The 24,040-nt window shown below is 33.5% G+C and overlaps 2 protein-coding genes across 5 annotated transcripts in view; both read left to right on the top strand.

Annotated features, from left to right (window-relative positions):
- LOC142352224 (uncharacterized) overlaps positions 1 to 22,187 on the top strand; it is a 53,412-nt gene extending 31,225 nt beyond the window's left edge. Inside the window, exons 1-6 of one of the 4 annotated variants that reach the window (XM_075404674.1) lie at positions 8,643 to 8,658; positions 8,747 to 10,006; positions 14,342 to 14,416; positions 17,573 to 17,900; positions 20,777 to 21,168; positions 21,673 to 22,187. In XM_075404674.1, coding sequence (XP_075260789.1) covers positions 9,601 to 10,006; positions 14,342 to 14,416; positions 17,573 to 17,900; positions 20,777 to 21,168; positions 21,673 to 22,043 — 1,572 coding nt within the window. In that variant the 5' untranslated portion in view covers positions 8,643 to 8,658; positions 8,747 to 9,600 and the 3' untranslated portion in view covers positions 22,044 to 22,187. Of the gene's footprint in view, positions 1 to 8,114; positions 10,007 to 14,341; positions 14,417 to 17,572; positions 17,901 to 20,776; positions 21,169 to 21,672 lie in introns of those variants that run through there. The other 3 variants (XM_075404675.1, XM_075404673.1, XM_075404672.1) reach the window with 3 other exon arrangements.
- Positions 1 to 24,040, top strand: part of LOC142351416 (mitochondrial inner membrane protein OXA1L-like) — a 282,527-nt gene that overhangs the window by 224,468 nt on the left and 34,019 nt on the right. The window lies entirely within an intron of this gene.

Genomic DNA, 24,040 nt, shown 5'->3' with positions numbered 1-24,040 from the left:
GATTAGAGTTTTCTGTTATTATTACAAATCCACTGCTAACCAATTACTCGCACGAAAAACACATAGTTTGAGCAAAACTATGTTTTTGTCTGCTTTTTTGTTGTTTTAATAACTTTGAAAGCATTAAAATGGGGCGCTGTTATTTGGTTTATGATTAGCTAATATCGATTGAATCAATTTGCAGTCAAACTGCTTAGTGTTTTGTTGGGTTTGTTTTGTCTGGGACTGCTTAGTCTGCTTTCTTTGGACTATTCGGTCTGGGATAATTTTGTCTGAAAAGCCTTTGCCATTTTGGAAGGTTTTATATGGGACTATTCTATCACATGTGACTATTTTCTATGGATCTATTCTGATTATCCTTGTATCAGGAGCTGAGGTACAAGCGGGCGGGTTCCTGGACATTACTTATTTTGGTCACCTACGATTTTCTTCCAACTTTTATAAGACATTGTTTTTAAAAATTCAATGTACAAGTTTTGTGCATTTTTGTTAGTTGATATATTGATAGATAATTTTGGACCAATTTTAAAACCACTGTTGGAGACATTTTAATTGTGTAACCAGAAAAAATGAAGCTGGGGTTGGGGGAAAGGGGGGTCGTGGGGAGGTTGACGAATCGAGGAGCATCCAGAACTGAGGTAGCCTATTCTGATCAGTGGCGCTTATCGGTTTCGTTTTTAGCTGACGAAGTGGTGAAAAAAACAAATATTGGGTAATATTTACGTTATCAAAGACTCATTCCAAACTACTTCCTTGGCGATTCAAATTGACGCACCACTTTCTGCAATCGTGTGAAGGAATATTTGAATAAGTTATTTGATATTTTTTCCATAAATTAAAGTTTTTTTAAAATTTAAAATGGCATCATTGTTAGACCATAACCATATTAATTGAATTTTTCTCCATAGGCCTGCTAAATAAAATAATTTTGCCCGTAAATATTTTTTTCACCCATAAATTTTAATTTGTTTTCATTTGCTTTGATTTTATTCTTTTAATAATCTGTCTAGCATATACTTCTTGCGAGACACTAAAATTGATCTCTAATACCTAGATTAATAGAGCTTGTCTGATGCTTGGCTTAATTTTCGGAATTCTTTTTAACTTCCAGACAGACTAAGATTTCATTTTTTCCTCTGCCTTCTTCAAAACTCTAGTCGCATTAGTACTATAAACAATATTGGTATTATTAGTCTTTGCGATATTTTCGCCTCAAAGGCTGTTTTTACACCTAGCTGTAATTAGCAGATCATGCAGCGCTAGTTTCTCCACTTTATGGTATATTTTGATATATTTTTTAGTCCAAATTTCTTAAAAAATGGAGGAATATTTATGCGAGGTTTGCGGTTTTTTTCGTCCGAGCAAAACCAAAAATTGTATGCACGTCCTAAAAAGATACACGTGGTACCATTGAAAGCTCTCGAAACTTTAATATCAACCACCTAGCCAGTTCAATTTTTAGCTAGTCTAAAATTATTTTACTGATACCAATGAGACTGCTTGGGGGGTTATATTAGTTGGCACAATTTCTACATTTTTTTAAATAATGATTTATAATTTATTTTCCAAAAGTTTTTGTAAATACCTTTACATCCTGCAAACAATAGGCCAACTTCATTTAGCGTGTTCTTTTTAAGCATTGCTTTTAAGTTTTGATTATTCGCCAAATTGGAAATCTTCATTTGTGATTGTGAGAGATATATTTTCTCAAGAAAAATCAAATAGAATAATTTTAATTTCGCAACAAAAGGTGTATCATAACGAGAAAAAAAGGCCTACTTTGTTTTCATTGTTTGAAAAAAAGTAGATTTGCCTTCCATATTGGTTAATTGGTCATTTTCCTAAGAGAAGTAAAATAGAAAAAGCTAAATGCTGAAAAAAAACTGTAAAAACGAAAAAAAGGCAAACTTTGTTTTCGTTGTTTTTTGCTATATTTCGGTGTATAAAAATAAAATTTTCTTGTTTATTAAATTGAGTCCCAGGTTACTTTTGTCACTAGGGAATTAACGTTTCTAATGTTTATTAAGCAGTGATTTAAGGATTTTCTGAACCACCTATCGGCAAAATCACAAGAGACTGAATCGTAAGAGTTATTCTGATATCAGAGCTTTTACAGAATTGAAAAGATAAAAATAAAAAGATGTAAGGAAAAAGGAAATAGTTCTTTCTTTTGTGATACTTTCAAAGTACTGTCGTCATCTGTTGATCTTTCTATGTTTTTGAATGGAATTAGCATTGATTTTTTTGAAGTTTTTTTAGCTAGTAAAAAGTAAATGGCTCAAGTTCATGAAGATATCGGATAATTGTTTATTCAAAATTATGATTTCATAAAGTTCGGTTTTAAAGAGTTTTAAGCACTGATTAGCTCAAATATTGTTTTTAAAAGTTTTTCTCTGCGGTAAAAGGTGTTTGACTATATTTCTTCAATGGTTTTTTTGCTATATTAATGCATTTTACTTAGAGGAAAAGTTGGATCACAAATCAGAAAATTTTGAATTGTTAAATAACTTTAAATAAGAGACAGGCGTCATGCATTTTAAAAAATTATTCAGAAAGAAGTAGATTTGGCTACTTCTCTGCGAAAATAATCAGCTACTTTTTGTTTCTATTTACCTGTTTCATATAATTTGTAGTTTTTCATTTCAAATTTTTCATTTCAAATACACTTTTAAAAACCAGATTTTTAATAGCTTTAATATGAAGGAAAATTTTGATTTTTTTGTTTCTTACTAAAGGTTTATATTGAGCTCGAAGTGTTTTGCACTTCTGCTTGGTCATCAAGGGAGCAATTATTATTGATTCACTGACTTCTTATACTTAATTTGATCAGATAACAGAGGTCTGTCAACTGTTATCATCCAATTCATTTTTTCTAGCTCAGTTCTTGTTCTGATGCGTTGAATTTCTTGTCGTTTAATGTTCAATCCAGTCAACAGATTTAGATTTTTCACTAGCCAACAACGGTAATTAGGTGTTGGTAAAAAGAGCATTTTGAGCAATTTGTCCGTAATTGCTTGAAAATTTTCAAGAACTTTCTGAATTTCACATATTTTCTCCTTTTTCATCATTTTTATTGTTTCGAGTATCGTTATTGAGCTGGGTCATTTGTGCTCGAAGAGACATTCAAGAGTTTGGTTAAAAACCAACCCGGCAATCAGAGAAATAATTTTTTTAAAACTATATGTCGTAATCCGCCGAAATTAACGGATTCATTAGAAAATGCAGTTCTGGTTTCTTTTCGTTTTTAAAGTTGTACGCCTATTTTGTTTTCTTTTTGAAAAAATTCCAGGGCTAAAAATATTTTTAAAGGGTAATTGAAATAGGTGTTTTAATGAAAATTGTTGATAAACGAATATATTACAAGTCTTGTGTGTTCTGTGCAATTGCAGCCAAAATTGAAGCTGATTCGTATGTGTTCTTAAATGTTTGCATTTGCATGGAAAGAGAAAATGAGGTTATGAAAGTTACACCTAGAAAAATATTTTCCGAAGTTGTGAGTTTCACTTTTCATTCTGTTTGATGATATCATCCATCTCAGTTGCCTGAGTCATGAATCATCAAAAATGTTGCATTATGAAGAAACCAGTTCTCAATTTGTTTCAATAGATATCTTCTCTGAGAAGAAAGGAAAAAATCCGATTTTACAAATGCATCTTACGTATATTCTTTGACTAATTTTTTGTCTTCAGTTCATTAGGAAATTGTAAGACATTGTTTTTAAAAATTCAATGTATAAGTTTTGTGCATTTTTGTTAGTTGATATATTGATAGATAATTTTGGACCAATTTTAAAACCACTGTTGGAGACATTTTAATTGTGTAACCAGAAAAAATGAAGCTGGGGTTGGGGGAAAGGGGGGTCGTGGGGAGGTTGACGAATCGAGGAGCATCCAGAACTGAGGTAGCCTATTCTGATCAGTGGCGCTTATCGGTTTCGTTTTTAGCTGACGAAGTGGTGAAAAAAACAAATATTGGGTAATATTTACGTTATCAAAGACTCATTCCAAACTACTTCCTTGGCGATTCAAATTGACGCACCACTTTCTGCAATCGTGTGAAGGAATATTTGAATAAGTTATTTGATATTTTTTCCATAAATTAAAGTTTTTTTAAAATTTAAAATGGCATCATTGTTAGACCATAACCATATTAATTGAATTTTTCTCCATAGGCCTGCTAAATAAAATAATTTTGCCCGTAAATATTTTTTTCACCCATAAATTTTAATTTGTTTTCATTTGCTTTGATTTTATTCTTTTAATAATCTGTCTAGCATATACTTCTTGCGAGACACTAAAATTGATCTCTAATACCTAGATTAATAGAGCTTGTCTGATGCTTGGCTTAATTTTCGGAATTCTTTTTAACTTCCAGACAGACTAAGATTTCATTTTTTCCTCTGCCTTCTTCAAAACTCTAGTCGCATTAGTACTATAAACAATATTGGTATTATTAGTCTTTGCGATATTTTCGCCTCAAAGGCTGTTTTTACACCTAGCTGTAATTAGCAGATCATGCAGCGCTAGTTTCTCCACTTTATGGTATATTTTGATATATTTTTTAGTCCAAATTTCTTAAAAAATGGAGGAATATTTATGCGAGGTTTGCGGTTTTTTTCGTCCGAGCAAAACCAAAAATTGTATGCACGTCCTAAAAAGATACACGTGGTACCATTGAAAGCTCTCGAAACTTTAATATCAACCACCTAGCCAGTTCAATTTTTAGCTAGTCTAAAATTATTTTACTGATACCAATGAGACTGCTTGGGGGGTTATATTAGTTGGCACAATTTCTACATTTTTTTAAATAATGATTTATAATTTATTTTCCAAAAGTTTTTGTAAATACCTTTACATCCTGCAAACAATAGGCCAACTTCATTTAGCGTGTTCTTTTTAAGCATTGCTTTTAAGTTTTGATTATTCGCCAAATTGGAAATCTTCATTTGTGATTGTGAGAGATATATTTTCTCAAGAAAAATCAAATAGAATAATTTTAATTTCGCAACAAAAGGTGTATCATAACGAGAAAAAAAGGCCTACTTTGTTTTCATTGTTTGAAAAAAAGTAGATTTGCCTTCCATATTGGTTAATTGCTCATTTTCCTAAGAGAAGTAAAATAGAAAAAGCTAAATGCTGAAAAAAACTGTAAAAACGAAAAAAAGGCAAACTTTGTTTTCGTTGTTTTTTGCTATATTTCGGTGTATAAAAATAAAATTTTCTTGTTTGTTAAATTGAGTCCCAAGTTACTTTTGTCACTAGGGAATTAACTTTTCTAATGTTTATTAAGCAGTGATTTAAGGATTTTCTGAACCACCTATCGGCAAAATCACAAGAGACTGAATCGTAAGAGTTATTCTGATATCAGAGCTTTTACAGAATTGAAAAGATAAAAATAAAAAGATGTAAGGAAAAAGGAAATAGTTCTTTCTTTTGTGATACTTTCAAAGTACTGTCGTCATCTGTTGATCTTTCTATGTTTTTGAATGGAATTAGCATTGATTTTTTTGAAGTTTTTTTAGCTAGTAAAAAGTAAATGGCTCAAGTTCATGAAGATATCGGATAATTGTTTATTCAAAATTATGATTTCATAAAGTTCGGTTTTAAAGAGTTTTAAGCACTGATTAGCTCAAATATTGTTTTTAAAAGTTTTTCTCTGCGGTAAAAGGTGTTTGACTATATTTCTTCAATGGTTTTTTTTGCTATATTAATGCATTTTACTTAGAGGAAAAGTTGGATCACAAATCAGAAAATTTTGAATTGTTAAATAACTTTAAATAAGAGACAGGCGTCATGCATTTTAAAAAATTATTCAGAAAGAAGTAGATTTGGCTACTTCTCTGCGAAAATAATCAGCTACTTTTTGTTTCTATTTACCTGTTTCATATAATTTGTAATTTTTCATTTCAAATTTTTCATTTCAAATACACTTTTAAAAACCAGATTTTTAATAGCTTTAATATGAAGGAAAATTTTGATTTTTTTGTTTCTTACTAAAGGTTTATATTGAGCTCGAAGTGTTTTGCACTTCTGCTTGGTCATCAAGGGAGCAATTATTATTGATTCACTGACTTCTTATACTTAATTTGATCAGATAACAGAGGTCTGTCAACTGTTATCATCCAATTCATTTTTTCTAGCTCAGTTCTTGTTCTGATGCGTTGAATTTCTTGTCGTTTAATGTTCAATCCAGTCAACAGATTTAGATTTTTCACTAGCCAACAACGGTAATTAGGTGTTGGTAAAAAGAGCATTTTGAGCAATTTGTCCGTAATTGCTTGAAAATTTTCAAGAACTTTCTGAATTTCACATATTTTCTCCTTTTTCATCATTTTTATTGTTTCGAGTATCGTTATTGAGCTGGGTCATTTGTGCTCGAAGAGACATTCAAGAGTTTGGTTAAAAACCAACCCGGCAATCAGAGAAATAATTTTTTTAAAACTATATGTCGTAATCCGCCGAAATTAACGGATTCATTAGAAAATGCAGTTCTGGTTTCTTTTCGTTTTTAAAGTTGTACGCCTATTTTGTTTTCTTTTTGAAAAAATTCCAGGGCTAAAAATATTTTTAAAGGGTAATTGAAATAGGTGTTTTAATGAAAATTGTTGATAAACTAATATATTACAAGTCTTGTGTGTTCTGTGCAATTGCAGCCAAAATTGAAGCTGATTCGTATGTGTTCTTAAATGTTTGCATTTGCATGGAAAGAGAAAATGAGGTTATGAAAGTTACACCTAGAAAAATATTTTCCGAAGTTGTGAGTTTCACTTTTCATTCTGTTTGATGATATCATCCATCTCAGTTGCCTGAGTCATGAATCATCAAAAATGTTGCATTATGAAGAAACCAGTTCTCAATTTGTTTCAATAGATATCTTCTCTGAGAAGAAAGGAAAAAATCCGATTTTACAAATGCATCTTACGTATATTCTTTGACTAATTTTTTGTCTTCAGTTCATTAGGAAATTGAAGCGCCTTATTTTGGAAATCGGATGTTACTGTGCAATTTGTTGTGGCTTCTGGGTTGATCATGTTAACCTCCCCGGTTAATGTTGGAACTTTATGTGCATCCTATAGCACTAGACGAGCCCTCTTGCTTCTCTTCATGCTCTTTTCGTTGATGTTACGTTTTTTGAAAATCAATTTTTAAAAGTGCACCTAATTGTAATTTATTCAATTTGTCGCTCACTTACTTGATTTCAAATGTTTTTATTTATTCGTTAAAATGTCAATTGTGTAAATAATTGCGCTTAAGTCTCTGACGGTATGTTATATTTTCCTTGAATTATTTTTTGGGCGATTGATTTTGCAAACGGAGATTAATTGAGTTTCGTCAATTTAGTTCATAGCGAAATATTTTATTGCGTGTGAAAACAAAAGTGAATGGATTTCTCTCTTTGATTTTCATCTGGGATCTACGACCGCTGGGTCTCTCTTATAATAACACCTCTGTGAAATCTAAACTTTTTGTCATTCTGATAAGCGACACTTGTAGAGTTATATCTGGATTATGTTTTGGTTTTTCACTTGGTTGTTGCACTTAAAAAACCAATAAAACTCCAATTAAAGCCAGATTTGAAGACATTTATTCTGGAGTTATTTCGTAATAGTACATATGATTTTGATTGAAGGCAGCAAAATCAGATATTTTTACTATCTTCGATTTTGACTATATGTTAACTAGATTATACTTCAGACAATCTTATCTTCTACAGGTTTTGTTTGAAGTACTTTTTGACGTTTGTTTATAAAAACACCCCAAAGTTCCTCATTTCTCGTTGAAATACTTGGGAATTTTAATTTTCTCGAGACAATGAGTATTTAACTAATCACAGAATTTATTTATAACTGTTGGATTAAGTTCAAAAGCGAAGTGTCGGGATCTAAAATAAGTTGTAGTTAGGTTAAAAAGGCAATTTGTTTTGTTTCTTCCCAGTTACAAACAAATTGGAGCCATGTTTAACAGTGGTGGGTTGCTTTGACTCACAATATTGACAGATGGGACCCACAGCGAATAGAAGTGCGCATTTGTAGTTGGGAACGAAATTCAAACCCCAGAAATTTGTTTATTTTAATTCCCCCGGTTGACCATGGGAAGTGAATTGGGATTTCTGCACACGGGTTTGGGGAATTGATAGATATTTAAATACCATAGTTCAAAGACCTACTCTCTCAATGCGTTATTTAATCAAACCGGCGAGAAGTAATTGAGTTACAAGATCTTTTTATTTCTCCCTTTTTCCATTCTAAAATCACTACTTCTCTGTTGCAAAAAGCTCTTTCCCATACACACTGAACCACTTTTTTGAGGAATTTCTCTAATCTTTCCTTTGTCCTGGCTCAGACGGAATAAAAATTCAGTTTCGCACTCGAATGAAAGTGATTGTAGCAAAAATTTTTGCACCGATAGATTGCTAAAATGGCACAAGTGGTGTTTTACTCGCGGGCGTAACTGGGAAGCAAAATTATTACCTGAAAAATTTAATCTTCTAGTTCTGGATTCAATAAATGCTGTTTTTCCTGACACTTTCCTTGCTGTGTTATGTTTGTACCGGTTGCTTTTGATGTGTGAACAATTGATTGAAAGGCAACCCTTGATTGCGGTGTGATAAACTGCATGTTCATACCTGTTTTGCCGTCCCTTAGCTGTTACACTAAAGGTCTGTTTACTTAGCGAGTGCCTAATAAAATTTTTTATTAATTGTTTGTTTATTGTGTTTCATCATACGCGAAGAGAGCTTTATGTAGGATGTAAAACAAACGGCAGATCTTAACAAGTAATCACGTTTCGCAGCCATTCTCCGCTCTAAATCACATCTTTATTCTTCCTTTCATTTTATATCGAATCTTATTTAATCCTTTTCCGACTAGCCGCCAGGTTTTCTTGTTTTTATTACTATTAACAGTCGAACATAGCGTCTACTAAACGCTATTGCAGCTGTCAAATTTTGATTAAAACCAAATTTTCTGGGAAATTCTAAGCCATCAAAAGTGTGATTTCTTTCGAAATTTAATGTAATGAGATTGAAATAGTGTTTAAAAGTGTTTATGACTCATTTATTTCTGACTTACTTGATTTCTGACGTTTATTTTGGCCGAGTTAGCACGAATTAAGAACATTGTTTTGATTTTAATGCCTGTTATTTATGCTTGACTCGCCATAAGTTGAATCAAGGCTGACAATCCTCGTGCGATTTTGAAGTTTTACCTCGCCTTAAAAACATTTGAAGTCGACTACAAAGGGTTGAGTCTGATTGATGTCACAATTATCGTGTTCTCTCAAACCTTATTTCACAAAAAGTGACAGATTGAACAGTTTTGAAAATTATTAAGCGACGATTCGAAAAGTTCATTTTGACTGTGGTCTTCCATTTTGACTTTATAAAGACAATTTAGACCGGAAAATTTTGTATTGATCCTTTGTCAAATATTCAAGACATTTTTTGACCTGAAAAATTTTATCGCATCGTGTATATTAAGATTTACATATTATTATTGTTTGTTTGCCTTGACCTTGGTTAATATTAACCTTGACCTTAATTAAACTTGCTCCCTATTTATTAACGAATTTATCTCCTAAAGTCAGTTTACTTGACCTGAAAATGACGTCATTGTTTGAGCCCAAATCATACCTTGATTACGTTTTAGATTACTTTTTAGTGCTTACGGCTATATGCACTGTGTTTACCTGTTGCGCGTGTACTCTGTACTCTCTCTATATGGGTGGAATGAGACACATATTTAGATTCGTGGCTCTGAATTTGGTTTTCTGTTTGGTCATTAATAACATCGCTGCAATTCCGAGAATGTTACTTACAAATGACATACTTAAATGCGAGATTGCTGCAATTGTGGACCATTATTTCTGGATTTCACAAAACTGCTGGCTTTGTTCTCTGGCATTTGAGAGTTTCAAAAATATGCCGGTTATTACCCCCTGTACTGACTTTAGAAGACGTGCTGTGTTGCATGCAATACTGTGCTATGTATCGCCTACTATATTACTGAGTAAGTTCTCAAGTTTTTTTTACAGAGAAATTAGTTTAATAGGTTTTCAGAAGCTAAGGAAAGGTCATTTACTAAACCCAAACACGTCACTCGGATCTGACAGGTCATCAGTAGGCTTCAAAGAAGCCTAGTCACGTGACGCCTTGAAGCAGTTTAAAGATACTTGGCCAGAATTCCTCCCTGAAACTTAACAATTCTCCAAGATTTGTCAATAAATTTTCGTTACAGAAGGTTGAATAAATCTGAAAAGCAAATCAGTGTAAAGAAAACTTCGCCAAAAATATTTTAGAGTGAAATCAGTGTGAATTAATAAAATTTCTTACTTCTGATACACAATTTATTTAAGTCATTTGTGGAGCAAATTTAAAGGTTTTTGATGTATTATTGCGTCAGAATCTTGTCTCGCACAGAAGGTGCTACAGTTTCGAGGTTAAGATCTCAAGTATTATAGCTGGAAAAACGGTTAATGTCCTTTGTAATCCTGGCTTGTATAATATTTGATTTTTCTTTATTCTCATTATACGCCCACCAGTATAGTGGGACTAAACGGTAACCCCCCCCCGGCAGTTGTTTTTCGCATTTACACCATAATGCGGGGCTATATTTTTATGGGAGGCTATAATGTGAAAGACCCAATTTTTTCTCTCCCGATGAGAGGGAAGATCAAATGACCAATCTGATGATGACCCCCCCCCCAAACAGAGTTCATTGCAGCATATATGATGACATGAAAACCCGATTGATTGGACTTTTGATGTACTGTTATAGGAGCTGATATTAATTGAATGGGATGTGTTTGAAATAATAGGATTTGTCTAATTAACCCAGTTTGTTAAAGCTGACATTCAGCTAAGGATTTAAAATTTGATTGAAAAGTTTATTACATTAATTTTTTCAGCATGATTTTTGCTCTCGAATTGAAGTTTCGGATTCAATTGTTTTTCAATGCTTGAGTATTGTAAACCTATAAGTTTTGGGTTGCTTGTAGTGAAAAATTTCAGATTGAAAGGCAATTGAATCAAGGCAGACATTTGCAAAGCAGTAGTTTTCTGGCAAATAAATGCTTATCGATTGCTCTCGGACGAAGTGTGAAGCAATTGTCGTTTTCGTCCTGTATCGTGGCTTGTCCGTTTCGCGTCCTTTTGAATTTTGCGTGGTCTAAATTCTTTTCATTCACAATTTTAAGCCACTCAGCTCTGTTGATGACACTTTATTAGTAAAAGTCTAACGAAAAGTAAGCACAAATTGATACCATTTTCTCAATTTAAATCGAAAAGATACCCCGAAATAAGAAAAAATACTCCGATGAAAATATTTAAAGCGGTGGCATTTTGCAATGCCTCAATTCATAAGTTGACGAAAAGATATCTGTTACTTCCGACATCTGCCTGTCATGGTTTATATTTGTTCTCTATCTCTGCTTGAAGCTGTACTAAAATTAGCCGGCTAACTTTTTGGAGCAGGCATTTTTTGAGCAAATAATTAAGCTCACGTAATAGGCCATAGGTTAAATTGACCTTTTTTGAAGACCGCTCTCGATTCGAGCTGATGATTAGGTAGCCCGTATCGAAGTTTATTACAATGTTTTAGTTTAAATTATTTCAATTAGAAGTATTTTTCAGTTTCCTATATGGATAAGTCCTGAATAGTTGTTTTATCTCCGCGTTTTTGTTTTGATTTGACTCGGCAAGTAATCATTTAAATATTTTCGTTTCAGTTGAGCTTAATGAACAAAACCATTTTGAAGTGAGGAAGTATATGATCAAATAAATAGTCCTACAAACGTGACATTCTTTCAACCTGATGATGAATTCTGGATTTCAGAATTCAAATTTTTGTTTCAATTGACCAATTTATGGTGAAAATAAATGTTTACTTGCGACACTGGTTCTACTTCTTTTCACCGCTGTCATACCGCAAAAACTCTTGAAACTGATCAGGTATATCAAAATGCCGATCCGATGGCTCATGAATTGACACTGTTTGTATAGCCTTTCTCAAGCGCTGCGAGGTTTGTATTAAATTTGGTTTTGACGGCAACGCATACTGGGTCGAAAGAACGTCAGTTACTGGTAAAATTGCGGAAGCGACGGCTGCTGCGGGTGTTAGGTTTTCACTCAGGTCTTTAATCTCTTTTATAACTTGAGGTGTGAAAAGTATGTTCACACCTCAGTCATTTCACCCCGATTTTATTCTCCATTAATTAAAATAGAATTAATTGAGGCTTAATTATCCTCAATTATAGGAAGCTTAAAATCGGGGTGAAACAATATAGGGGTTAAATAATTGAGGGGTTAAATGATGTAGGGGTTAAAAAATCGGGGTTAAAATATAGGGGGTTAAAAGAATAGGGGTGAAAAAACAGGACACCGCGACACTATTTAAATCTTTTTAACAAAAAAACTGACTTAGCTTTCCATTTAATCAGCAGGTGCAATAGTTGACATTCTCGATTAGTTTTTGGAAAGAGATTCCAACGATTATGTACGATAGCCAAAAAGACATTAATTAGCGTTGATAAATTAAGTGTTTTTTGGCATTGAAGTACAATATCCAACTTAATAATCAACAAGGACTTAATAATCAACTTTGATTGATAAAGTTTTTTTTGGAAGTGATTGGTTTATAACTCGAAGTGCGATATTAAGGTTTAATTTTGTTACTTTGTTCATGCGAGGTAACAGAAAAACGAAAGTTCAGTCGATTAATTTTGCCCAATACTTTGTCAAATTTGATGAACTACTTTAAGCTTTATACTAAGCATTCAAAAATAGTTCTTTAACTGTGACTTTCACTTTTTGAAATTCATTTTTTTTCTTTTCAATGTTTCTTTATAGATTTTTTGAGGATGGCTTGATACAATTTGAAGTAGAAGGTCTGGAAGATTTATATGCATTAGAGCAACATTAGACCTTTACTATGAAATTGAAGCGCGGACATCAAGGGACCAGCAATTGACTCTTGTTTATAAATTGCGCAGTCACGAGAATGAACCGAATTAGGACTCTTTTCCAAACATAAATGGGATATATTTAATCATTTTACACCCATCGTGGGAAAATTATTGTTTGTTTTATTTACCAACCAGGTCTTTGAGAATGACCACAGCTTTGATCTCAATTTTTATAACAGGTCTAATTCTTTGCAGATCTTCTTACAAATGGTTTTGGTAATTTGTCATTGAACCTTCGGGTTGCCCCACTTTTAAGAGACAGTGTTGAGCGTGTTAAAGTTCTTATTGTTGCGTATTTCCTAAACGGTGAGTTCATGTTGATAAGACCATTTCGGTTCACAAAGTTGCATCATCATCAAGCCTTTTGTTTGGTCTCTAATTCACGTCACTTTGAATTACGGATAGATAAAAATTAAGGTTGAGTTATCCTAATTATAAGAATGAAGTTTAAGTGGCGTCTTTAATCTGTTTACGCAAAGAAAATATCTTGAAAAACAAACTCTGAACTAACAAACGTTGATAAACCAAAATCTAGAAACCCCGACACTAATTTGCTGACGTAATTTGCAGACAATATTTGCAATTACGTAATTGGTAGACAGTATTTGCAATTACGTAATCTGTAGACAGCAATATTTGCAATTACGTAATCTATAGACAAATTTTGCAAGTTGTCTGGTGATGATTTTTGTCTGGTGTTTATGGTTTATTCATGTGAAAACTGGGTCGTATAAGTGACAATTGTTGTGCTATATGTGATAGTGCGAACATTAAGAGATCGGTAGTCGAACTGGGACGGTTATTTGCTAAGATTCTTGCAAGACTTGGGCTATTTAGGGTTTCAGGGCCAAATACCCAATGTGCCAAAATACCCAAAATATACACATATGTTACTTTATAGTTAAAACTAACAGAACCACACTAAATTGAACGTATAGGTTAAAAGAAATTAGTTGGGCATTGGGCATTTTGGAATGGTATCAAATGTCAAATAACAGGTGTTTTAATACTCGTTTAGTCCTAATTGATGACAATTAAAGTCTTCGCGCGAAAGCTAAGAACCAACATTATCGATATTGCAACCGTTTGTGAAGCTATGAATGAATCCGATATGGACGATTTTTTAACTCTACATCAGAAAAATGAAGCCTAATGAGTTCTATTTTTTGCAGAACTTGTATTTAAGTAAAGCTATATATAGCTATATAAGTAAATGGTACTGAGGTCAATGAAAAGAGATCTTAGCTATATAAGTAAATGGTACTGAGGTCAATGAAAAGATATATTATACAAAAAATAAACGGATGTAACCATGGTTGAAGAAATGACTAACGCATGTTTAAATGTGTATGTCACGTGAGCAACTGTTATTTGTGTTTCAGGCGTGACTGCCGTGGCCCATTACTCGCAGGCTTATTGGTTGGGATATCTCTACGGAAGCAGATTCTGTTCTCTATGTAAGTACAGAAACGAAATAGAAAATAGACTCCTTTTTAATGCCTGAGGTGCGATATTGCAAACTGATGAATGTTAGATCTCATTGTTATCTCAGAAGTAAGTCAATCGATGAGTTCAGAGAAAAAATATTGTTCATACTATCCACATTTATTTTCTACACAATTTATCAGCTATCGGTCAATAGCCGACGTGTCTTTTTATGCAAAATTTTTTGCTTGACCGTTTTTGCGCTTTTGTTTTGGAACATTCTTTTGCTCTCAAGAGTTTTTAATTTTTGATTGCTCTCAATTTCCCCAATTCCGAAATCGAGTTTCTTCCTAAATATAGGCAATTGTAAGCAAACAAATTGTAAAGCGTTTATAACTTAGCGGCTATGATGGTAGATTGTCATCCGGGAGGTCACGACTTAGTTGGGTATTTTTGCACCCATGAAAATTTCTAAGCTACACACCCTCTAAATTAAATTGCCCCTCCTGTCGTCTGAGAGCAATTCATCTGACATTAGTCTGTTTGTTTTTTTTCCATTTCATTAGTTTCAGAGGATATTTCCTGATTGAACAGCATGTGTATTGAGTTTTTTTACTATTCAAAAAATTTGAATTGTATTGGGGCGCTGTCTTTTTTGAAGATCTGTTCACACATTTTCATGATTTTCGAAGTCAAATTGGAGTGGTGATTTTGGTCACGCCGAAACAGGAAGTCGAGCGAAAAAGCGAGTGGTTTTGCTGTGTGATTTTTTTTCGCTCTAATTTTAAAGTAGAGTGAGAAAAGGGCGTTTGAACAAAAATTCGCTTTCTCGCTAGTGGTTTTTTGTTCACATGCTGCAATTTCACTTTGGTTTTTACTATTTTTTTTTGATTTTTTGGATCGGATTTTTTTTCAAATGGTTTTCCCAATCCATTCATAGTTTATTCCAGGTCTGTTTTTTTGTTTAGTCAATGAAAATTCTTTGAATTGTACGTCAGGACTTGTCCTGCTATGTTTTTTATTTATTTCTGATCGGTTTCCTCGGCCTGTTTTTCCTCGGCCTACTATTCAAAACATATTTTGCTTTTTTGTTGCTTTTAGTCTGTGTGCAGATTCAGTATTCTATTCATATTATGTGGTTATTAGGTCAGAAAATTGGTATTTACTGGACGGAATTTTTCGCTGATCAGATCATGGCTGAAAAAAATGTTTCGAATTTAAAAACTAGTTATTGACATTCTTTTTCCGTTTTAATGAGGTAATAACAAAATAGATGATTGCACATTTGCTAAAAGACCCTTCTTATTAGATCGAGTTTTCAGCGCCCCAATACATGCCAAGACTTCAGCTTCTATTCCCGAATTATTAAACATCATATTTGAAATTTTCAATAACAGAAAAGAAATGCATCGGTGGTCTTTGTCTATGTTAAGTGGTGTTGCGGGAATTTTGTAAACTAATAAACGGATGGAGCTTTTGCTTTTTTGAGTACAAAACACCTAGGTTGAACTCCCTGCTTTGAAAAAAAACACACTTTGAAAATCCCTGTTTTCCCTAAATTACACGAAGTAATTTTTGATATAATTTATTCTCTTAATTCAAAATTCTGAGCTAACGTATTCAATGCAGTCTTCGATGTCGTAACATAAAACGTATTGCAGATATATTTTTGTTAATGTAGAATAAATTATTGCCGTTTCAATACCGCTTTTTAAATATGGCAGAGAAATTCATCGAGATCTATCAAAGTTTCAAGAACCCTTTATTCCAGAGGCGATGATTTTACGGCCTCTTTTATGTTAAACTGGTGGTCCTGCGAATTGTAACCTTTAAATATGTGTGTCGGTTTTTCTTATTTATGTAGAATTTTGATACAATTTAAGCTTTTGCTCTCAGGCTTATTGACATTTGCCGGTTGTGAATGACGAGTTTTGCTCGCTACAATTTTCCAAGCAATTAATTTTCCAGGAAGGCGACGCTGTTGCTCATGCAATTACTCAAAAGTTTAACGAGCTGAAATGTTTGTTTGCAGTCTTAGACTGCCATAATTTGATAATTGAGTTTTTGGAACAAAAAATTAATTTTCAGCTGTTAAATGCTCCGTAAAGTCCTATTTTCTCAATCAATCATACATTAGACGTTATATTTAAGGGTTTATCACTTGAAGGGACAGCTTTTTTAACTAACTACGTTGTTTGATAGCTCTTAAGTAAACTTGTAGCTATTAGGCAGGCCCTCTGAGTCTCTTTATGGTTTAAAATTTTCTATGTAATGGCGAATTAACGGCTTTTAATTAGTAGGAAGCTTTTTTACGCTTAAATTAGTTTTACTAATCAAGAAATTGGAATTGTATCGAGTTTTGGCACGAACTTAAGCTTAATTTAGTTCACTCTTTTTTGGATTTTGTGGTAGCAATTATTTGGTGTAGTTTTTTTCAGTTTTTTTTACTTCTATTGAAGTAAAGCGATAAAATAGTGTCTGGAAATTTTTTGGACAGCGAATTTTGTTCACGTGTGGCAGTTTGACTTCTGTTTTCCTTTTTTTCTTTTGTCAACCAAAATTTTTAGCAATTGTGTGTCCTGTTGGTCTCGTGTATTTTTTTTGTTTGATCGATCCTCGACTGACCATTTGAAATTTTTGTCCTAAAACTTTGATGACAAACTACTCAATTACAAATGTATGCTCATTTTTTACCCTAGTGTTAAGTTATCAGAAATAATGTTAAGAATAAGAATGGTTAAGTTAGAATGCTAAGTTTTAAATCTAGGACTAATTCATTTGGGCTTGCGGGTAACCATGCATCAGCGGCCCGTGTGACTTGATATGAAACTATCACAACCGAGCAGCAGATCAAATTATCCTTTTAAGAATGCTAAAACATGCTTTTAATACCATTTGCCGATCTGCAATCGGATTATTGATCAGCAAAGATCAAAGAGAACCAATTGTGAATTATGACATTGGGTATTGTGATGTTGGGTAAATTGCCATCTAACCCGGTATGTAGAATGAACGTAAACTGAAAACTATTCTAAATTGTTATTATTTATCAAAATGTAAAGTTATGAATAGAAAGATTCCTTCGTTTAATTAAGAAAGAGAAAATAAATTTAACCTTCAATTCTTAACACATTTCAATTCAGTTTCACGATTTGAAAATTTTGTTCATTAATAATTTTTTATTTCAGCCAATGTCGGCCTTTTCATCTTCGCCTCAATCATGCCAACGGCTCTCACACTCATTTTGTCCATATTCTTCCTCCTAGTCGCAATATACAGATTCCAGCCAGCTAAGCAAGCCGACACGCAACTGAGAAACTCGAGCTTCTCCTTCGAGATAGAAAAGACGAGAAAGTGGTTGATCACGTCTCTTATGTTCATATTCGTGGCTGGTATCTGCTGGTGTATTCACTTGTTCTACAGTGTGTTGAGAGTGACGCTCGCCTTCTATTTTTCGATATTCTTGGATCAGCTTAGAACTACTCTTATTAGCCTACTTCTCATGTACAATGTCAGGTTAGTGAAAAATTGCGTTTCTTTCATTTATTTAGATGAACTTTATGATCAAATATTTAAACATTTTTTGAGTTTTCTTTTTTCCGAACATGTAAATTAACCGAATAATAATAAGGTTAAAGTTTACATGCCTTCAGAATTATATATTGAAATAATCAAAATAATAAATTAATCTACTAATGAACTTCAGGTTGCCGAATGATCCCAATTATCTGTCTATTGGCATATTTGCATGCTGACATTGCAAGAGCTCTTTTGAAAAATAATTTTTTCCATTTCGCTTTTATAATAAAAGATAACTTATTCCACTTTTGGATGCTCTTCAAAATCAAAGATATTTCACTCTGCTTAATAATCTTTTGCTTTCTTATTATCAGCTCTTTTTTCCGTTTGTTCTGATATAATTGTAGGCTGTTTGCACATTTTAAAGGTTTCTAAAGTACCCCACTTACTCAAGTCTGTGCGAAGTTTCATCAGACCAAACTAATAATTAATTAACTGCACAATTAATTCATCACGTAGGACATGTGATTTGAGAAGAATGTCATGGCAATGATCATACTTACGACGCTTTTAACACAATTTCATGCCCCAATTAAACTGTCGATTTTTGCGCTGAATATTCTTTGCTGACAATGTTTGTAAAAAAACTCCGCTGAATGAAAGTTGAGAGAACTAAAGATTTCCAAAGGTATATTTTCAAATCATATACCTTATTTTCTAAGGTATATAATTTCTTACCAGATATAGTGAGCGAATAGCAGCCGCCATTTTTCTTAAAACTACTTTTAGATGTATTTCAAATTACGATTTTGGGTCAGTATGTATTCCTAAATAACGACAATTCCCAAAAAATTTTATTGCATTCCCGTGAAAAGTAACTTTTGGTTTGAATTCATCCATGGCAGAGAAAAAAGTGGCTTTGTTTTATTAGCATTCAAAGTCAGTTGATTTTCCTTCAAGTACCTGTCCTGTCTGCCTCCAGTAAAATATTTTCAAATTTGTTTGCAATTTTTTTTCTCCTAGTTCATAAGGTTAATAAGTCTAAAGGTTCTTTATTAACCTCTGAAGTGTTGATTGATGTTGCTATGTTTAATTACGATAAAGAGTCTTGCTTTTTTTCAATCAACAATTAATTCTTCGAACTACGGTTTTTTCATAGATGACCGATAATATGACGCTAATGTGACCGTTATTCCTGTTTGACCTCAGTTGTACCTTGGAAACGGCCTTGGAAAAGTGTGTTTCAAATGTCCCCTCTTGTTTGAACTAGATATCAGTGATAACTATTTGCCCAAGATTTGATTGTCAACAATGTATTTCAAGCCTTCATCACTTCAGCTAAGCTGAACAGTAATTGAACTATTTTTGAGTGCTGTTTACACAGAATTGGATAATGGGTTTTCCCGAAGGGTTGTTTAAAGTCAGTTATATTTAACTTAGATATTAGCAGCGGAAGTAACCTTCATGTAGATAAAGATCAATCGACAACCATCATCTTCAGTTTAAGTATTCCGTTCACCGTTTGATCACACGGTCATTTAGATTATTGGTTGATCGCCGAATTGGCCGACAGGGGTTTTAGCCGACAACTTAAAAAATGCTAATTTAAGCCGACAACCCCACCGCATCAACTGTATTGGCTGGACGAACTAGCGATATTTTGACCAATCAGATTTGTCGACCAATCAGAATTAAGCTGTCGGGTAAATTTCTCATGTTTTCCTTGTCGGCTGAACCCCCTGTCGGCCATTATTCTGAGAACCAGATTATTGATCTTAGAAGCGGCCTTGACATTCAAGTTTGTTCACGCTGGTGATGTGTGTCTGTTTTGACAGGATGTCTATGATTTATTGTTCATAAGTGGTCTGTGCTTTGATCAGGTCTTTAATCCTAAGTAATCACACTTCATCTTTGTTTGACTTTTGGGTGTTGCTTGGGGTGATTTGGGGCGGTTTCGGGGGTCCTGAAGAATTAAAAATTCATGCTCAATTTTGGTGCAACTTGTTTTTGCAGCAAAATTGTTTGTTTTCATAACGTGGAATATTTTCGCTGGCTTTCTTGTTTACACTGAGCGTAACAATTATCATAAGTATGGAAAAAAATTCCAAGAGGTATAGAAATCATCAATATATGGTCGAATCGGCCACGTCCTTGTCGTCAACGAGCCTAAATCTGATTGTCGGCAATAAGAATATACCTGGTAGCATGAAATAATGTTTCTATATAATTTGAACTTATTTTTGCTGATTGTTCATATCTTTTCAGCTTTGGCCAGTAGTTTCGCTTATAACCCTAGGATGTACTTTAACGATACTTGACTTTTTAGTATTTGGTTTCACCTCTCAGTTCATTTTGAATTATTATTCCATATCTAATTGAAGACTGTAAATGTCTAAATGGAGAATTTTTTTTACCATAACTGGAGTTATTTTTTCCCGGTTTGAGTGCAACTCAACTATCATTAAAAAGATAGAAGACCTTAGATATTTGCGGTATTTGGTCAAGATTGATAAATTTGTTACCCAGTTGATGGGGCAATTTGATAGAGACTTCTTTTTGACTCACCCTATGAGAGAAAAGATTGATTAACTCATGAAAAATTCCCCGTGATTGCTCAAAGATGGAAAATTTAGAAACAGGACGAGCTATCGGAGTGAAATGAATGAAATGAGTAAAATGGGCTTGTAATTGAAAGCAATTTTTAAATTTAACGTCGATTCTATAAATGGCACCTCGTTGAAGAAGACCCAAATTCTAAACATGATTTTGGAAAAAAATCATACTTGCAAAGCCTCTCTTGCAAGACTATGTTCAAATATATCTTGGATACGGATTTAAGATATAATTTTTTAGGTTTCCTTTTTCGCTTTTAGGTCAGAGAGAAGCCTTGACAGGAAAATCTTCTGGGAGAAAGTTCGCATCTCGACCAGCAGTCGACTATCCATGCATTCATTCCACACCACCACTCCTATCCGAAAGCTCTATCAGCCGACAAACACAGTCGAATGTATAAGTGCTGCTAACACACTCTACCCTAGACCTCTTCAATCACCACCCCCACCCCAACACCAACAACCCAATCATCAGCTCTACAATACAGGGTGCAAATCAATGTATGAATTTGGGTACAATACCTCCCCGCATAGGGTATCTCACTACAGGATATCTCCTCCTTTGAAACCCAGAGCGCATCCTGCCATTGTGGGTACTATGAGTAACCAGGGTCGCAATCTGGCATCGAAGCATTTGGGATCTCTATATACGGGTAAGTGTGGAAACTGGAACCGTTTTTTCCCTTAGATGAGAAATGAGAAATGAAAAAATGAGAATTTGGTGTCTTTTCGCATGTAAGATTCTTGCCTAATTATTAAAACCAGTATTTTAAGATCTTTGAGATCAATTTACATCTTGTAACATCTTGTGATATCTTATAAGATCATTATACATCTTTTAAGATTCTTATAAGGTCTCCTATAAATAATGTGAAATATTGTAATATTTTTAAGATCTTTTTAGAAATTAACTTTAAGATGTTCTCAAGAATCCTTCAAGTTCTCGTGCTTTGTATATCAAATGACTACTTTAAAGTGGATGTGCTAGATTCTGTGATGGTGTTGTCATGAAAAATACAAACCTAAGACACAATTGTGTGAGTCCATTTGCAAACGCTTAAGATTCCTTCAGATTGTGCGAGTTCCGGGAGATGAAAAACTGATTTTATTGTTACTATTGTTTACCATAAAAATATTAACTTGTAATTGTTGTTCAGGCGGTGTCAGTAGCAGCAACCAATCATCATCAACCATGTCTTCTGCCTTGGCCAATAGCGAATCAACTGCTAGTCACCAAGCCATCAAAAGCTACAACTTCCCCGACTGTCCTACCACGATAGTCAAAAGCTCTACCAGTGCTAGAAACTTAAACAATTTCTCAAACACAATGACAACCAAACCAATGAGATCTGAGACGTCGTCTGCGTTGGTCGATATCACCAAATTCAGCACCTTGAAACCAATGAAAAAACCAAATTGCAATGACGAAATTAGTGCAATAACCACTCCGATTTCCACATCACACAGTGTCAGTTTGAGTCGGAAACGAGCGTCTAATTATGTAGAACTTCCGCCTTTGAAAACATAGCTAATATTTACCCGAAAAAATACTTTATTGCAATTCTTATTTCCATAATTTTGTTTATATTATAGACTTCGTTTCGTACATAAACTCATATTTGTTAAAATCTTGTACGTTCAATTTCGTAGTAATGTTGCTATTGGATATTCTATGGAAAAAAATTTGATTCAGATTTCTTTTCTCATTTGTAACCCACTTTTCAACCACAATTTTCGGACTATTTTCTAGGAAAGTGCCGGAAAAAATGATGTTTGAGAATTGGACTCGATTTTCTCAGATTAAGTTTGATATCAATCCATTGGGCTATGAAAATAAGATAATTCACAGACAAATTAACGACCTTCGCATCTAAAAGAGAAAGGCCGCATTGCGGTGAAAAATCCTTTTTGCTGGTAAAATCCGGTTCTGGAAAACAGATTTTATTTCGTAAAGACACTGAATAGTTTAAATTCGTACTCATCTTTTTATGTACGAATACAAAATTTGCATTCTGTGATAGTCGAACGGTTCACAGAATTATAAAACAGATTCAAAAATGAATTGATCTTTTCGGTAGCTTATTAAAAAGCTTATCAATTGAAAGTTCACTTTTAGTCATCATTGTAAAAATTCTCTGGTGGGGGCATACATAAATGGGTCTATGCTATGGGTCTATAATTAAAAATGCTTGATGCCTGCAACTCTGTTTTTACTATTGCTGAATCTGTCCCGTTCGTTTCTTGTGATCGATTGTGCAATGTATTTAATTCCTTAATTTTGCCTATCAGCGCCAGAATTCCAGTCGATCCGGTCACGTGCTGAAAAAAGCTAACAAATTTCAACAGAAATGAGAGGGAGTTTCCTGAACCAAGTTTCCTAATTTTTCTGTATCATGAGACAGGAATTACTACTCGTTCGCATTTAAGCTTGGCATTTATTTTGGTTCGAAGAAGGATCATTACGGCCGCAAGACGTACATTTTCCTTATTTTAGTGATTTGTCCAAGTAGTGGACAAATGCAACAATCCGTTATCACACTTCTGCACAATTTATGTTACTACTTTGCAAGGTCTTTTTGCATTCAACAGATAGAGTTTTTAATTTTAACAATAATAATCTAAGACAAAGCTCCAAAAACTAACTTTTGTCAATTTCCATATGATTACGTTCAAACCAGCTTTTCGCCTTAAATATGCAATTGAAAAATGAAGACCTTTTGTCAGCACTGGTCTTAAACATGGGACGCAAAAAACCGCTGTCGTGGGTAAATGCTAAGGGTCTGTCATTAAATTAATTGACGCCTGCAATTCTATTTTTGCTTTTGTTGACTCTGGACTCTGTGTCCAGCGGTTTAATTAATTAATTTTGTAATTTTGTCTAACAACGCCAGGCTTTCATTCGATCTGGTCAAGTGTTAAAAAAAGCTAACGGAGATGAAACGGAAGAGGAGTTTTCTTAATCTAGTTTTTTTTTTGCATCGTAAGACAATAATTAAAACTGATTAGAATTTGAGTTCGGCATTTCTTTTGGATTGAAAAAGAATCATTGCGGCGCAAAATGTACATTTTGTCTGATTTTGCCAATTTTTCCCAATGATGGGAAAATGCGACAGAACGTCGTCACATTTGTCCACAATTTTTGTCTCTAATTTCCCTGGTCTTCCTTTTTCATTTAACTAAGCAACAGAAAGAGGTCTGAATATTAAGTAGGATATTTTACATATAGCACAGTAATTTAAGTAATTTAGGTAGAGTATTTATGTATAGCAGAACAATTAATCATTTAAGTAAAGAAATATGTGGAATTCAGGTGGATATATCAGGTCAGGTCTTTTTTACCTGAGCTGTCACTTTGTTGCAAGCCTAAATTTTAATCTTCAAACACTGTTGCAAAATTTTGCACGATTTTGAGGTTTTAACCATGATTGAGCGCAATATTAAAAACTGGAATCAATTGAACAGCTCATGAGAACCACAAATAGTGAATAATCTAGGCAACAAAGTGATAGAATTGCTCTTAATTGT

Source organism: Convolutriloba macropyga, chromosome 13 (assembly GCF_964194025.1).
Source record: "Convolutriloba macropyga chromosome 13, txConMacr16.3, whole genome shotgun sequence".
In the NCBI taxonomy this organism is placed as follows: Eukaryota; Metazoa; Xenacoelomorpha; order Acoela; family Convolutidae; genus Convolutriloba; species Convolutriloba macropyga.
This window is presented reverse-complemented; position numbering and strand designations above follow the sequence as displayed.